General features: G+C 42.1%; 1 protein-coding gene, 1 long non-coding RNA gene and 1 pseudogene across 2 annotated transcripts in view; 1 reads left to right on the forward strand and 2 right to left on the reverse strand.

Moving 5' to 3' along the window:
• Window positions 1-294: 294 nt before the first annotated feature.
• LOC112483847 lies at window positions 295-413 on the reverse strand (annotated as a pseudogene).
• A 9,219-nt stretch (window positions 414-9,632) lies between these two features.
• Window positions 9,633-12,705, reverse strand: LOC102880355 (cytochrome c oxidase assembly protein COX14). Its single transcript, XM_006916787.3, has 2 exons — window positions 12,543-12,705; window positions 9,633-10,029 (listed from the first exon to the last, which is right to left on the reverse strand). Exon 2 carries the CDS (start codon window positions 10,019-10,021, stop codon window positions 9,848-9,850), a length of 174 nt encoding a protein of 57 aa, XP_006916849.1. The 5' UTR covers window positions 10,022-10,029; window positions 12,543-12,705; the 3' UTR covers window positions 9,633-9,847.
• A 120-nt stretch (window positions 12,706-12,825) lies between these two features.
• The window catches only part of LOC107196015, a 15,157-nt gene continuing 13,827 nt past the window's right edge, over window positions 12,826-14,155 (forward strand). Inside the window, exon 1 of the long non-coding RNA XR_001517331.2 lies at window positions 12,826-13,173. This is a non-coding gene — a long non-coding RNA (uncharacterized LOC107196015). The remainder of the gene's footprint in view (window positions 13,174-14,155) is intronic.

Here is a 14,155-nt window from a genome sequence, read left to right on the forward strand (position 1 = left end):
TTTAAAAAAATAATAATCTGGGTCTGTTGGCCTAGTTAATCTGACAAAAGATGTAACCAAGTGCAATAATAAAAATAATAATAGCTAACTCATAGCTCTATTACATGCCAGGCACTGCATTAAGTACTTTACATAAAATAAAAGTGAAGCAAAAAGAGGTTAACTTGCCTAAGGTCAAACAGCTAGTGAAGAGTCAAACCCAGTGTCTCTCTTTTTTTTTTTTTTAAGCGAGGCAATGACCTCACAGACTGCAAGGATCTTGTCAGTTTACAATCCCTTATTTTTTATTTTTTACGCCTACAGCACCTGGTCTTCCTAGGTGGTTTCCTATCCAAGTGCTAACCAGGCCTGATCCTGCTTAGCTTCCGAGATCAGACGAGATCGGGCTTGTTCAGGGTGGCATAGCTGTGTACAGTGTTTCTGTTCTTAACCACTATACCACTTCCCGAGACTTCATAATGTGGAAGAACAGATGTTGATGAGACATTTAACCATAAGCATAGACTGATTAGAGTTGACTTTGGATGAGTGAATTGAGATTAGGGTCAATTATACGAACAGGGTCTTGTTCTGAGAAGGAACTCTATACACATAGATGGAGTAGGGGGTAAGACAGTGCTAAGGGATTTGAATACTAGAAGATAATAGTGTTATTGGGGCAGCAAGATTGTCATAAGGCTAGTTTTATAGATGGCCTGGGAAGATTTCATGCCTGAGAGGAAGGACCCAAATCAATGGAGAGCAGATTAGATATAGACTCACATCATCCTTACCAGAGAACTAGGAATATAGTTCTCTTGTAAAAGAAGCAAGGCATTACCTTTCCTCCATTGAATATGAACGGGTTTTAACTTTATTGTTTATTGAAAAAATAAGTTTGTGTAATGCTTTACCGCTTAGAAAATAATTTCACATACATCAAAAAGTGAACTTAATACTTCTGTTAAAGTAGGGATTATTATCCCCATTCCATAAACGAGTGTTGATTGTCTATTACTATGTAACCAATCACCCTGAAATACAGTGGCTAAAAAGAACTCTTTCTCATGGTTTGGTTGGTTGACTTAGCTCAGCTGGAAATATTTCATGTGATTTCAGTCAGATGGCGGCTGGTCATTTGAAGACTCAACAGGGCTGGATGTCTAAGGTGATTTACTAGCCTGGCTAGAAATTAATGCTGGTTGTTCCCTAGGAACTCAGGGCTATCAACTAAGTTACCTGCACGTGACCTCTCCATGTTTTGGGCTTTGCACAAGTGGTTATGTTCCAAGAAGCAGGAAGCAGAAGTTGCTAGGCCATTTAAGAGTATCATCTAGAAATGGCACATGTTCCTTCCTATGTATTCTATCAATCGAAGTAGTCACAGGGACCACCTAGATTCAGGGGGGTGGTGCGATAGACTCTACCTCTTGATGAGGGAGTGGCAAGGTCATGTAGAAGAACATGTGGGATAGGAGATACAGTTGCATTCATCTTAGAAAATGCAATCTACCACAGGAAACTGTTAGAAGTTGTTCAAAGAATACAAACATCTTAGACTGCTTATCATGTATCATGAGCTCTCACATTATCACAATCCTAAAAATATATGTTTAGTTAGTGGGCGATAGATAATATGCTGATTTTAAACCAAGTTATTCAGATTTTAAATACAATATCCATGCAGGGAGATATTTTCAGTTCAATAAAACATTGATTAAGTGTGTACTTAATATTAGGCACTGTGGCAGAAGCTGGGGACACAAAGATGAATAAGATCTGGTTTCTATCCTCAAAGAACTCATACTCCAGTAAGGGGGAGAACACAGTACAATGCACTAAGAACTATTCTAAATTATTCTTGGCAAGGTGAGAGAAAGCTTGAAAGTGGCATTGAGACGTTAAAGATGAGTAGAATTTTGCCTGGAAAACAGGAATGGAAGGGTCTGTTTAGAAGAGATGTGAGACTATATGAAAAGTATTTTGGCTTAATGCAAACAAATAACCCGAGACAAACATCTAGAAATGATGGATAAAGTTTATTATTATTATTTTTTTAATGCATAGCTGAGATTACAAGAAAGGGACACCAAAACCACAAAGGAATTGAAAAAGCAAAAAGCAAACAGCTGATAAAATTACTGGAAGGATAAGGGGCATATAACTTAAGGACTTGGATTTTAATGCCGACAAGAGATACAACTGGCCCCACATATGTAGGAAGCTGGAACTGAGACCTCTGGTCAAAGCTCAGACCCTGAAAGAGCAACAGCCTTAGTGAAAAGATGGAAACTATCAAAAATCCATCCAATTGGTGAAAGGAGAAAGCAAGGAAGTTTGAATGCTTGGACTTGTGGGGTCAGGAAATGAGGATATTTTCAAATTCTGGGCCAACACTTCATGTGAATTTGAGAACCTAAATGTACACTTTCTGTGTGGTCTGGGAAACATCTCGACCCCATGTAAGAACTTATCCCCAGGTAAGAACTTGCATGAAAATTGGTCTCAGATCAATTATCTATGGGACTACTCTAGAGTAACATACATGATGATGCAGACAATGCAGGCTTCTTACATCATCACCACCACTCCCCAAATAAAAAAAAATCCAAAAGATGATCTGTCAAACCTGCAACACATATAACTAACAAAATACTAGTATCCAGATTATAATTAAACAACAAAGACAACGCAATAGCAAGAAAAAAGGCAGGATGCAGGGAGCAAGGGCTATGAATAGACAATTCCTAGAGGATGAATGTGCTAACACAATAAAAAGGTGTTCAACCTAACTGGAAACCAATGATTAAATTCAAACAAATAGAAACCACACCAACGGTATGTGGAAATGTTGCTGGTGGAAGTGAAATTGATATAACCACTTTGGAAAAGCAACGATAACTAATAAAGCTAAATATTAATAATTCCTCTTTTGAATTGTTAATATAATAATTAATGGGCCCAAGAAAATGTACAAGGACACTCAAGGCATTACTATTTATAAGAGGGGAAAAAGAAATGGAAATGACCTATTCATTGATCTTTCACTAGAGGAATGGAATAAATTGATTTACTCATACATTGGAGTATTATACATTTGACCCTTGAACGATGCAGATTTGAACTGTACGGGTCCACTTACACAAGGATTTTTTACAACATCACTAGGTTTCGCATCCATGGATTCAATCAACTGCGATGGATCAAAAACTATTTTTAAGCCTCAGATGCAGAGGGCTGACTGCATACACTGTTCTACACCATTTTATATAAGAGACTTGAGCATCCACAGACTTTGATAGCCACAGGGCCAGGGGAAAGTGTCCTAGAACAGTTCCCTGTGGACAACTGTAGTTAAGTTTTTGGGGAGTCAAAAGTTATACACAGGACATGGTTCCATAGTGTAGTAGTTAGCACATCTGCTTTACACGCTGAAGGTCCTGGGTTCGCACCCCAGTGGAGCCATGGTCCATGGTCTACGGCCGTGCCACCCTGAACAAGCCCAGTGTCTGATCTCGGAGCTAAGGAGAGTCGAGCCTGGTTAGTACTTAGATAGGAGATCACCTAGGAAGACCAGGTGCTGTAGGCATGAAAAAAAAAAAGTTATACACAGATTTCAACTGGGGCAGGAGTCAGCGTCCCAACCCCCACATTGTTCAAGGGTCAACTACACTGCAGTTAAAATGAAGAACTGTTTTCTTTTCAATATGGATGTATTAGTCTGAACCAATAGGCTGTATATATGTATATATGCATACATATATATTTGAAATGTATAAATATATAAAAAGATTTATAATAAGGAATTGGCTCATGGTTGTAGAGGCTGAGAAATCCCAGGATCTGCAGTCAGTAAGCTGGAGACCAAGGAGAGATGAATGTATAGTTCCAGTCCACGTCTAAAAGCAGGGGAAGACCAATGTCCCAGCTCAAAGACAGTCAAGTGGACAGAAAGAATTCTTACTCCACCTTCTTGTCCTACTCAGGTTGTCAGTGGATTGGATGAGGCCCAATGACATTGAGGAGGGCAATTTGCTTTATTCAGTCTACAGATTCAAATGTTAACCTCATTCAGAAACCCTCACAGATGTACCAGGAATACTGTTTAACCAATATTTGGGCACTCAGTGGCCCGGCCATCTTACACAAAATTAACCAGCACAAGAGATAAATATCAAAAACATAATGTTGAGTGAAAAAAGCAAATGAATATCTTGTTTGATATAATCAACAGTACCTTTTTAACCCCAAAATAATATTAAAGGTACTTCTATAGCAAAAGTACAGAAACATAGCTACTAAAGGATGGACAATGTTTATCTTTGGGACAATATTTATCTTTGGGGAAGGAAGATGTGAGTAAGGGGCATTTATTTTTGGTGCTCTTCAATAAGTTTGGAATAATTTAAATAATTTTTTAATGTAAAAACAAGTACATGGCATTTTCAGGAAATTGTAATCTGTTGGATCTGGATCAAAGCAGCAGGAAATGAGAATAAGAAGGTAGTTTGGGGCCAGATTGTAAAGAATCTTGACTATCAAGTAGAAGAGTTAAATTTTAAATGGCGTAGGAGCCCCCAAAGTTTTAAAGTAGCAAAATTAGTCTTGTAACAGTTATAGAGAGGACTTGGAACTTGACCTTAAAAGAGGTATGGTAAATGGCTTTATAAAAAAGGGGCCTATGAATTGGCATAGGCCAATACATAGTAAGGTTACATAGTAAGGACACATAGTCAGGTTATCTGAACCACCTTCACCTCAGACATCTGCATAGTTGTTTTTCTTCTAGTTCAGTAAGAGCTCTGCTAGGGCAGGCTTCACCAAGAGTTTAGCCACAGTCTCAGGCCTATAAAAAAAAGCAGATTTGGATCTGCCTTCACTCACATGATTGCTTTATGAAAGCCATTTAGGAAATAATGCTATATTTTTTGGCAGCAACATGGCTCTGCTGTCTGAGGGTGATTTATCTGATGTTTATTAGAAACTACACATAACTTGGATTTGTTTTTTCAGCCCAATCTATTAGTCTTTGTCTTTTCATGGAGGAATTCAGTTCATTGGTATTTAGTGTAATAACCAATAAGCTTGATTATATTAATTTAAATTCGATAGCAAGTATATCTATTTATTAAATACAGTTCATGCTCAGTAAATACTAAACAATTGCTTGAGTTTAGGTTTTGACAAGCTGCATTTGAAATGACAGTTGGTGCTGTCATTTATCATAATTGACTGTTAGACAGTTAGAGGTAGGAGCGGACTGGAACCTAGGCCATAAAACAAGACTGGACAAGATACACACTGGCATTATCTGCTCTGTTAGAGTTCTCCAGAGAAGCAGAACCAATAGGTTAGAGAGCGAGAACAAACCTGATGTAAGGAATTGGCTCACACAATTGTAGATACTGGCAAGTTGAAATTTGTAGAGAAGGTGGCAGGCTGGAAATTCAGGTGAGTTGATGTTGCAGTCCATGATCTATAGGCAGGGTGTCTATGTTACAGTTTCAATGCAGAATTCCCTTTTTTGGGAACTCTCAGTCTTTACTCTTAAGGCCATCAACTGATTGGATGAGGCCCATCCACATTAATCTGCTTTTACTCGGCTCATCCCAGGTTTTTGGCAGAGCTTCTAAGACCCTTGGAATCTCTAAAGTGATATGTCTTTGTATGATTCTTGGTGGGCCCCTAGATAGTTTCAGGAGGGGAGCTGGTTGCCAGAGGAACAAAATCAAGGCATGATTAGAAGGTTGGAATTTTCAGGTCCAATCAGACCTCTAGGGAGGGAAAAGGGGTTAGGGATTGAGTTCAATGCCTATGGCCAATGATTTAATCAATCATGCCAATGTAATAGAAGCTCCATAAAACCCGAAACAATGGGGTTTGGAGAGCTTCCAGGTTAAACGCATTGAGGTGCTGATAGGGTGATGTGCCCTACACCTTGCCCTATGCATCTCTTCTGTTGGGCTGTTCCTGAGTGATAGCCTTTATAACAAACCATTAGTAGTACATAAAGCATTTCCCTGAGCTTAATTCTGTGAGCCATTATAGCAAATTATCAGATCTAAGAAGGAGGTAATTTGGGAACCCACTACATATGATAGGCATCTGAAGTAGGGAACAATCTTGTGAGACTGAGCCCTTAAGCTGTGGGGTCTGCACTAATCCCGGGCAGCTAGTGGCAGAATTGAATTGTAGGACACTCAATTGGTATCCAGAGTTGGAGGACTGTTTAGTATGGAAAAAACTCACACATTCGGTGTCAGAAGAGTTATGAGCAGAGGAGTCTTAAGATCTCTTCAACCTGTCCTACTTCCTCACCTCACCCCCAATAGAACAACTATTTTAAGTTTGGTGTGGCCTATCCATTTTTTATACACACTTTTTATACTTTTACAATCATACATGTATCCCTAACAACAGAGTATGATTTCCCCCATGGGTTTGTGATGTATTCTCAATATATGCAATTTCTCATATATATATTAATCTGTTTCTGAGTTTATTATCCTGTGCCACTGGTCTCTGTCTACTCCTATACTAATACTCCAACGTTTTGATTACTATTAGTTTTCCTCTATATCTTGTTATCTGGTAGGCCTAACCTATTTTCTTTGGTCCTTTTCAAAACTGTCTTAGCTACTTGTGCTTTAAAGATTTTTTTTCTTAGAGGAAAAATTTTATCTTCTACAGATACTTGGCCCAGCATGGAAGGGTGAAGGGTCACAGAAAACTTTTTGGAAAAAGAGAGGATAGAAAGGGGGATAGAGAGGATATTCTAATGAGAAAACACGAACAAGCATGAACACAAAAAACAGCACGCAACTGTAGTTTGATATTACTAGAACATAAAGGATTGAAGAAGGGTCCAGTTGGGACCCCGAAAGTAGAGACCTCACAGTGTCCCCAGTTTCACTTTTCCTTGCCCAATAGCTTAACAATAGATTGTCCCCAGCCACAGAAAGTTGCCCTGAAACTTACAATTAATGCCCTTATGCTTTCTGATCACAGTCCTTTTGGTCTAGTGTTCTTTCCAGACTTCTCCCATCTTTGTTTCTGGGTTGCTGATGCCACTGGAGGAACATGTTGCCAGAGGGAAGGCTCCATGAAGCACAACAGACACCCTCCACACCCCAGCCATCATGCAGCCTCTGAAATAATGCCCAGATTTTCCCTTAAATACCCTAAGCCAGACTGAGAAAGTAAGGCAGTTTTTGAAAGTATTAACCTGCTACCTTCTCAGATCACCAGTGCTGACAATAAATGCTTATTCTAAATAGCCCAACTCCTGTGTCCATCTATGGGCTGAGGAGCACAGGCAGCACAAGCCCTGGCCTCGGATGCTCTCCAGTAACAGGATAAGGTAGGAACATAAGGTAAGTCAGGTCTTAAGGACTTCATAAGCCATACTGAGGAGTCAGAGATTCTTAACCTAGTGTCTATGGTTAAGCTTCAGAGGGGATTTAAAACAGGCAGTGCCATAATCCAATTTGTTTCAAATAGATGTCTCTGAAAGCAATGTAACAAGTAAATCTGATGAGGTCAAGACTGGAACCAAGACTATTAAAAGTTTTCTGCAAAAGTGTAAACAAGAAATCAGAAGAACTGATTAAGTGGATGTTTAAAAGGTAAAAATTTAGTAAGACAATTACTTGGTTGAGAGTAGGGTACAGGGACTACTCTAATAAATCTCCCATATTTCTGACTTGGATGATAGTACCATTAACTAAAATAGGGGAAAAAACATGAGTAGATCCTGGAGATGAGAAAGAATGCTGTTAATTGTAGACATGTCAAGTTAGAGATTATAGGAAATTTAAGTGAATATATCAAGCAGTGGATCTATCTGAAACTCAAAAAGGTCAACCTGGAAGAGACAGTCTTGGAGGTCAGCAGCAGGCATTAAGAGCTGACATTCATTGAGAGCTTATCATGTGTCAGAGTATTAAATACTTAACATGAATGATCTCATTTAATCTTCAAACTAAACTTTTAAACTAGGAATTTTTTTTAATCCACATTTGACAGCGGTAAACTGAGGAGTTAAGAGTAACTGGCCTATTGCAATATAGCTATAATAGTGAAGCCAGGATACCAACACTGAGCACTTACTACATTTTGTAATGTTAAAACCATTGAGTACCTAAAATAATTGAGAACGTACAGAATAAAACAGACCAAGAACAAAACTTTGAAACACATCAGTGTTTAAAGTGGGCAGAAGGAATCAAAAGGAAAAGTGAAAGGTATAGAAGGGAACAAGATAGTGGTACCTCCCTGTGGCTAAAGCAGAGCTTTGTGCCCCAGGAAACAATGAGGTGGGGACTGAAATCATCAGTGGGTGTGGCACAATGGAGACATTAACTAGGGGTTCCAGTGGAGAGGTGGAGGTGGAGGGGACTTCAAGGTCCAGGAAGCGATATCCTGTGAGACCTCTCCTTAAATAATACTGTATAGTGTTTTGGTAGGGGGTAGGGGGCCGTAAGCCTCTAACTCACCCTCTCCTGAGAAGAAAGAAGAGGGTGAGTTAGAGATAACTAATGGAGCAAGGTCTGGGTTGAGGAGGATAAAGATGGAGGCAGAGGCTACACAGAAGTTGTTCAGGAGATCAGCTGTAGGCATAGGTTTGGACAGGAAAGCAGTTTAGGTCAAGGGGCTGACAGATTGAATAGAAGGAATCAAAAGATTTGAAGTCTCCAAGTTCTAGAATAGAGCAGAAATGAGAATGAGAGAAAGCTCCTCAGAAAGGACTGATTTTATACTGTTTGAAAATGATGCTGGGGAACTAGGAGAATGGTGACACTACTGTACAGGTGAGAAAGAGAAGGCAGTAGAGTCCTTGGTTAACACGCCAAGAAAGGATGGGAGTAAAACGGCTGAAGATAGTGTTGTTGTTTTTTTTTAAATCAAGGAAGAGGGCTTTCAGGTGAAAGGTTTAGGAGTAGGGGGGACAAAGGCCAGAGCAGTATGCACCTAAGAGAATGAGAAAAGACAAGATGTCCAAGAGGGTGGATATTTGGGATGATCACCAATAATGACATGAAAAAGCTATAGTCAAAGCTCAAAATGAAATGGTAGCAATGATCTCTCTCTTCATAGATGGGTTTTACCTTGAATGTATCATTATATTTTCTTTTGAATCCTCTTCACAACTCTGCAATAAGACCTGCAGATAGATGTCCCTTAAAATGAGAAATCGACCCTAATGCTACACCTGCTGAGTTCAAGGAAGTGAACTGCATTACTATAGGCTGCCCAACAACCCCCGCCTTTGAGAACTATGCCTCCTCCACTTGGTGCAATTTTAATGGGGCTGTTAAACAAGGACTTCTGCTTTCCATGAATCAGGGGTGCACATGTGGCCATGCTGGCCAGAGTACCCCATTATCTGGATACAGTAATTACTCCAGGAATGGTCAATGACCACAGAAGAGCTCTAGTCTTTACAGTCTTTTCAGGGGATTTATACAGATGCTGGGATAGTCTTTTCTCTGAAATCATGACAGTCGATATTATTACTCCTAAAACTATGTATCTCCCATCTCATGAGTACTAAGAACTCAAGATATGGAAATCCAGTCTGTGACTAGAAAACTGGTAGTCAAGGCCTCACCTCTGTGGACCACACCCTATTTAAGTAAACAAAAACACCAAGACACAGACATGGCAAAATATTTAATGTCTGTTGGTGTGCCTCATCCTTTTATGATTTGATAGCCTCCCCAAACTGGCAGTTCCAGAGAAAACACGGGCACTTTTCCCCAGCAGGGTTTGAAAACCATTAAGACCCTACTAGTCTCTTGACTTGGATGTGATTGCAGGTGAGGTCTTTCCACAGCATGCCTCTCTGGTCAAGGAAAAATAGACCGCTCTACAGGGCTCCTGATGTCTTCTGTTCTTCTGCAGCCTGGCGCTGGGAGCTGCGCCGCTGGAAATAGCGGTAGGCTCGGACACTGCAGAGGTAACCGCCATACACAGTGAGAAGCATCATGGAGGTGGAGAAGGTCTTGTAACCAATGTCAGCTAGTTGCTTGGCAGTTGGCATGTCGTCCCCTACAAAGACAGATTGGATTGAGACCCAAGGATAGACCTCATCTGCCCAGCCCACTTCCCTGTTTAAGGCCATTCCATAACTTCTGCATCCTGCCTATGTCTACACTCTATTTTGAATGGCCCCTACACATATGCAGAGTCTTTTACTAGAAGACAAAGTCTCAGAATGTTGATTCAAAGCGGCAAATAAAGTCTGCATATGAGATACAAAAACACGGCTGGAACCAGGTGCATCTGAATGACATATTAGTTAACACTTGGCCCTCCATGTTTGTGGAAAGAAGTCGCTGGTAGGAACCACCCAGAAATGTTAATTGGTATATTACTTTAAGCATGCATCACTTTTTCTGGCTAGTAGGCAATTAATTAATGGAGGTAGCCAGAGATTAAACATAATGAGTAAATTATTCTCTGTAGGAGGATCAAATGGGAAACTTCTAAGCAATATCCAATTTATTTCCCCATAAAGACACTCTTATTCACAGTGGTTAGGTTCCCAGGTTAGCCCTCAAGCATCTGTTTAAGCCATAATATACCTGAAATAGTGCCAAAAGAACCTTTATATTATTTCAATTATACTTAACCTACTACAGCATTAATTCTAAGTTCCAAACACAACACCAAGAACCTATCCCAAGGGCTAAAAAGAAATTTACCGAGTCCCCAGCAAATTGTTAACTCACATTCGCATGAGATAAATTACTTCTAGTTTAACTGTTCCCTGGATATTCTCAGCTAGGGAACCAGAGGAAGTTTAGCATAGCAATCTTTCATCCTGAACAAAACGTTCCTCAATTTAAGACTGTGTTTTTAGACTCCTCTCTGTCGAGGGAATTGAAATTAAAAGACTGAAATTAGTCAGAATAAGTTAAAAAGTCAAGAATTTGGAAGAAGCTAAGGATTAGCTGGCTCAGAGGGTCAGGAGTAGGGTGAGACCTAGAAGTGCTTTTCTGAGTGAGTCCTATGGGCTGAATGTACATTGCCTGAGCCAACCCTTGAGGGTATACTCCTCCAAGCTGAACTGAGGCACAGCTTCCTTGAATTATAATTCCAAGTGACTATGGAAAGTGACTTTAAATAGGTCAGAGGAAGAAAACCAAATGGCCCAGGTGCAAGATGAGAAAGGGCTGTGTTCAGGTTATCTCTTTGAAAGGACCTCAAGCTGTGAGGTAGTGAAGAAAACAGAGAGAGCATGAGGGAGACAGCGAAAGCGAGCCCAATACTGAAGTAGTAAACAAGCTCCTAGCAAAGAGGTTTGCAGACCTTTAATCTCCCCCTACTTCTTTTTCCTCCTATCTCCCATTACCCTGGCCAGATGCTAACCAGTTACAGGGTCACCTTTTCCAGGGTCTGAAGGAAGAGGGCTGGAAGCCAACAAAGAAACAAGATGGTATAACCTAGCAAGAATGGTGACAGGAGACTTACTAATGGATGTAATTTTGGTGTCTAGAACCTCACTTCCTTCTCTTATCTAATCCAAGATTTCTATTTTCAAATTAACAAAAACTCTTCACAGACTCCCAGCAAGGCAATAGAAAAGGAGAAAACAGATGCAGAAATTCAAACAAGATTAACTTAATGGATCAGGGCAAAGCTGAAAACATCTACAAAGCAGCAAGTTAGAAAACTTTGTGAATTGGGATACTGTTAATAGAAATAAGAAATGAGAAGAAACAGGTGTATGTTATTGTGTGTGTACCAGAGTGGTGGTGGCAGTGTGTCAAGATGATCATGAGCTAGGTTTTGACACGTTAAAATTAAGATGCTCAACACAACATTCATGCGATGATGTCTATCAGACAGATGCATATGCAAATCTGGATACATTTTGGGAGAAGCTAGGCTACAGATCGAGGAAACAAGGGACACCAAATGATTAGAGGGAGACAGGCCAAGGGAATGCTGGTTTTGAGGAAGCAGAATAGTTAAGAAGTCAGGTAGGAAATTCGAGAAACACCTAGGGGGCTTTTTCATTTAACTACATCCCCTTGTTGAAAACCACTGCTGTATTAACTCATTGCCACTGATGGAGGTGTGCTGTATCCTTCAGGTGTGCTGGGCCAGAATGAAAACTGAGAACCACTATTGCAAAGTTATGCTCTGTGAAGTCTGGTCTGATGGACTCACTGAATGGCAATAGGTGACTAGATCACGGGTAAACCTAGGGTAGAAGTTAATTTAGTGCACTGAACTCAACAGGCATTCAGTAAAAAGCAGATTCGTAGCCACAGCTCTAAGAGGCCCATAAACCCTGACCCCCAAGGTCAGAGCTACTGGAGTCTGAGCGTGGAGGGCCAAGCCTCCCTATAGGAGTCAAGGTTTGACAGGAAAGTACGGCTGCAAAGAGCTTGTTGGGCTGGAAGCAATGCAAATAGCGGCAGAATAGCCAGTGACCTCTAGGACACCAGAGCCTAAAGATTGGGGCATGGGAGGAAGCGGTAAGTAAAGGCCGGCCCAAGCAGGCGCGCCTCGGCGGAAAGGCGGCCCCTGCTCGGCCCCAGCAGACGGCGTACCTGGATGTTGCACCTCCCTCGCTTGCAACCAAGACCTCCACAGGCAGCGTCTCGCCACCACAGTCTGCGCAACCTCGTAGCGCAGCCGGGACCTAGAGCAGCGGCCCAGGAACAACCCTAGACGCTGAGGCGCTATTGGCGAGGAAAGCCACTATTTCTCCCTCCCACCCACCCCACTTAACCCCTAAGATTCGACTCCCCACCCAAGAGAGTGCACGGCGCCCCGGATGAAACACAACTCCGCCCACTGGGGCGGGAGCCCGCGCCCGCCGCAGCTCCGGCTGGTTGCCGCCCTTGAACTTCCGGGCCAGTCACCCTTACTACGCATTTTCAGACGAATCTTCCTCTCCAAGAAGCCCGTTGAATTCTGGGGATTGTAGTCATTTTCCATTGAGAGAGTGTCCTTGATGACTCAACCTCTGGAACCAGAACTTTTAAAATACTCAGTCACAGTGGAAAAGACGATCATTTTCGCCGAGACGATCTTTCTCAGCCAGTCAATCCCCAGCCTATGGTGACTTCTTCGGTAGCTAGGTAGATACTCTCGGGGTCAGCCCTCTGGAGGTGGACCACGCGCCCCCTAGACCTGGAGTTGCCCTCTTCCCCGTGGCCTGACTTTGGCCTAGCTCAGGTAGGAACCTGACCACATCGCGAGGTCTGGACCGCCAAGGATGCGGCAGGTCTACCCATGACCACAGAGTAGGCACAAGGGATGTTTCTGTCCCATGTGTGACCTCTCCGCTCGCAGGCGGATGAATAAGCTCCGAAGAAACGCTATTAAGGGGCTAAGAGAGGGGTTGCCACTTGGGAGGAGGACTGCGTCGGCACCCAGGCTATGGGCAGGGAGTGGCTGGGATTAAGGTGGAGGGCCAAGCCTCCCAACAGGAGTCAAGGTTTGAGTGAAAACATACACGCAGTGATGCACCACAGCATAGGCACTGCCACATGGATTGAAGCACCCTTCTCCAACTCATTTCCGGAAAAACCACGCTTTATTGGGTAGTCTGGGGGAGGGGGGAAGGGATTCGAAAGCCTCCGATTCAGTTAACAGTGGCGTGAACAAAAACAGGCAAACGTGTTTGACTAACAAGGTCGCTGCTGCAGCTGAGGGAAGAGAGCTGTCTTTCTACCCCCACTTTGGCCTTCTGGATTCAGTCAGTGCTTCCAACCTGGGCCCAGCCAGATCTGGGGTTATTGTGCCCCTCTCTCCCTCTGAACCAGGCACCTCTGCCCTTCACTGGTAAGAAAGTGAATTCTCAAGGGCTAGAGGCTGAGAGGAGCCTGCCTCTTCGGTTTGGCGGGGAATAAGAGAGAGTTAACAATGCTGGCCACAGCCACAATGTGAGGTGCTGCTACACAGGAAACTGAGTCCCTCTGCTCCATGCTGTAGGAGTGAGTCTCTTAGGCCCTTGGGGACTATTTATATCTAGGAGTCCAGGCTGCTGACCTGTGACATTCTTCTACTGCCACCCTATCCTGGAGCAAGGCCAATGTAAAGCACACTCCTCTCCCTCCTCCCCTTTCTGTTCTTCCCTCACCCCAGGAGGTAGGGTGGTTTTAATTTTTTTCCTCCTTGAGTTTCCCAGCTCCTGAGGTGCTGATATATATATATA

This window comes from Pteropus alecto, unplaced genomic scaffold (assembly GCF_000325575.1).
Source record: "Pteropus alecto unplaced genomic scaffold, ASM32557v1 scaffold196, whole genome shotgun sequence".
Taxonomy (NCBI): Eukaryota; Metazoa; Chordata; class Mammalia; order Chiroptera; family Pteropodidae; genus Pteropus; species Pteropus alecto.